Source organism: Sciurus vulgaris (assembly GCF_902686455.1).
Source record: "Sciurus vulgaris genome assembly, chromosome: 5".
NCBI classification, from domain to species: Eukaryota; Metazoa; Chordata; class Mammalia; order Rodentia; family Sciuridae; genus Sciurus; species Sciurus vulgaris.
The window spans coordinates 150,884,767-150,888,065 of record NC_136465.1 but is presented as its reverse complement, the minus strand read 5'-3'; the positions used below and the strand labels follow the sequence as shown (position 1 = coordinate 150,888,065).

At 40.4% G+C, this 3,299-nt stretch overlaps 1 protein-coding gene across 1 annotated transcript; it reads right to left on the bottom strand.

The window, feature by feature from the left end:
- Positions 1–326: 326 nt before the first annotated feature.
- Positions 327–2,792, bottom strand: LOC306661281 (muskelin-like). The gene is given in 3 exon segments (XM_079140139.1): positions 327–785; positions 787–1,810; positions 1,813–2,792. Coding segments are annotated over 3 exon segments (2,202 nt in total). The 5' UTR covers positions 2,783–2,792; the 3' UTR covers positions 327–577.
- Between the last annotated feature and the right edge of the window lie 507 nt (positions 2,793–3,299).

Sequence of the window (3,299 nt, the reverse complement as noted above, 5' to 3'; positions counted from 1 at the left end):
TGGTTTACTTACCCTCTACTTGCTGATTTCCCCTGTGTGGTGATGCAGATGGACAGAGGTAATGGTTTGACTGAGGCTAGGAACTGTAAGCAACACAGAACTTGGCTGTGAGTCATGTGACATAGGAAAAGTGGTAACTCATCTTGGGCAAAGAAGACCGAGGAAGTAAGGATGGGTCCAAAATATCAAGGAAGTTGAAGGAAGGTAAAATTAGTCTGGCAGTTCAAAAAAAAATCTAGAAAATACTAAGATAGAACTAGTCACTGTCTTTTTTTTTTTTTTTTAACTGCCTAATTTTTTTTAATATTCATTATTCTTAAAAGTTAAAGAAAAATATGTATATTTAAATGGAAAGTATACCAATTTCACTTTATTAGCCTAATTCAGGAATAAGATGAGGAGAATGGGGTTGAGGTCAAGTATGAAGGAAGAGGGTTAAAACTTGTGATGGTAAAGATCCCTTTAAACTCCAGCACAGTCCTTAATCACTGCAGCTTCACCTCAGTCAATAGAGTTGCAATCCAACACACTGAAAGCAGACTCTCATTTTCTGTATCTGTGCTCGGTGACTCTTCGGTTACAGCGTGATGAGGTCTACCAGGTTGCCTTTAGGAGGAGTCATGCTGTCGGGAAAGAAATTTACTAAGGTGTCAAAGAGCTGAGTTCTTTGAGCATAGGTGTGATCCACATCCGAAAAGCCTAGAGCTGTAAAATCAGAACCAGATTTGAATAGAGCTGAAGCTAAGAGCTGAAACTCTTTTGTCTCTTCTGGATCTGAGTGATCTAGTTATATAAAGATCATTTTGTAAATATTTCAGAGCACTAAGGGGGTCCATTTGGGCCTTTTCTTCAAACCTGTGTTTTCTTATGAGATACTTGCAGTGCCTCAATAAGTAATCTTTTGAAGGTCTACACAACTTCAGTGACCAGAAGTCATCAAGTCTCATCTTTGGAGAGCAAGATTTTCCTGGATTTCCACCAAATAAATAATGAACCTTGTGTAACTCATCATAAACAAGCTGGTGGGTGAATCTTGGACATGGTTCTTCTTCCTGCAGACTTTTACTTGGATTATCCTTTGCAGCTTGATCATTCTTATAGACACAAGACCAACTATTCCTCACAATGTCATAAATCCAGAATGAATTTCTGACATTCTCTTCCCTTTTTTCCTTGTCTTTGCTGAGTCCAGATAAGACATGTATTTCATTCAGTTCTGGATCAATAGTTGCTCTCTGTGTAAATCCTGTCATTGGAACCATCCCAGAGTCTTTCTTGGTGCCATCAGATATTATGTCTACATGATCAGAGTCCACATCATAACTAAAAAAATCATTTAAATAGGTCTTTGATTGCTGGCCTCCAAACACATACAAACAACGATTTTTTGAGTGGAATAGCATGCAGTGTCCTATCCGGGACTGGATGTCCTCAGGCCCAGCATTACAGGAGTCCTCTCGAAGAAGTTTCCAGGTTTGACATTGACAGTTGAAAGCAAACAACCCACTGAATTGTGGTTCACTGGCTCTGCTGTCATCTACACTGCCATTACATGTCAAAATTCTACCACCAAAGGTGTAGATCATATGTTTTTCTGAGGCCATACACATCTGATGTTCAAACACCAGTTTCGGTCCTCCATCAGCAGCAGTATCTTCACTTAATAACATCCACGTGTTTGTGTCAATGTCATAACGATAGAAGTCACTTTTCAGAGATTTGCTGTTCCTCACAGAGGAATCCAAATAACGTCCCAATGTGTAGATTTGCCTCCGCTGAATGTCAATGCACATTTTATGACATGATCTGCACTAGGACCATTCTCTTTCTCAGTGTCTCTAGAGATACATGTCCACTGGTTCTCCTTCACACTGTACGCCCAGAAGTCAGCAAGATCTTGTGTTCCATCCCAGCCACAAAATAAATAAACAGTTTCTGTTTGAACATCAATAACCATCTGATGACCCCCTCTCATTCCTGGTTGGTTATCTTCTCCATCACCTTTGGTGCTTTTGGGAATGATTTGACTCCATTGTGGCTTATATTCCTGTTGACTGATATACTGATTGAACAAGCCATCATTTACAGCTTTTTCAATCAGCTCTTCACAAGCATCAAAATCATCCTTCAACACCAGTTTGTCATGCAGGTCTGTTAACATAGGATGTTCCAGTGCAATCTTGGTTTTCTTTTGCACTGATTCAAAAGCCTCTGTATAGTTGTGCTGTCTGAAGTGTTTCAGGCAAAGGCGAATAGCTTCCTGTTCACGGTACTTGCTATACCAGTTGAGACAGGGTTGCACTACATCAGGATCATCAATACCACTAAGTTCAACATACCAGATGCTGAAGTTAAAGCTGGGCCCCCAGGACAAGAGTGGAACTATTTTAATGAAGTGACAAGGAAACATCTGTTCATCAATTTTATGCTTCAAGGTGAATGTTTCTTTGTTATAATCATTCTTTAAGCCACTGGACAACAGCTCTGTCATATTCTCTTCATTCATTCCACCAAAGACTTTAAATTTCTTCAAATTACAGACATGCGTTTTCTCATATTTTCCAAATGTGATATTCTGAACGATAGCAGGTCTTTCAAGCTTCAGAATCAAATACTGGGGAGGATAGTTGCTTTCTGAAGACCATCTTGAAGATTGGTCATTTGGTTTATCCACTAAAATATTCTCGGGAAGATAAGTGGAGGAGAAGGAGCTCCACTTGTGTAGCGCGTAGGGCAGAAGCCGGCACTCGGGTGCCGCAGCAACAGCCCCACCAGCCGCCATCTTGTCAGCACCGTAGTCACAGTCTTTAGCATCCCTTGAGCTGCCTTCAAGTCCTTGCAGTGAAAGTGCCACTCAACTTCCCCTCCATTCCTTTTGTACCCTCATCCTTGTCTTTGAAGACAAGCCTGAATTCTCAGATCCTCCCTTTTCTATCGTGATACAGATGGAAAGAAAGTTCTAATAGGTCAGGAGAAAAAAAGGGGGGGGGCAGAATTTATTTACTCAGGTCAGGGAAATTAATAGAAGAATTATTCATGGGACAGCTCACCTTGAGGGCTAGAGTGACAGGGGAGAGTGATAAAGTTGAAATAGGAGACTCCAGTGGTATAAAAAGAACTGCAAAAGAAAGCAAAAGAAATTTAAAAATTTAGTCCTCTTTATGCCTTTCAAAAAATCCAAGTGGATTTTGTCTCTTCCCTCTCTTTCTGTGGGTGTGTACATGCACCCTTCCCTTACATTGGGCTTGAATCGTGAAGGTTTCAGCCTCAATTGAATTACTTTGGAATCAAATGTGAAC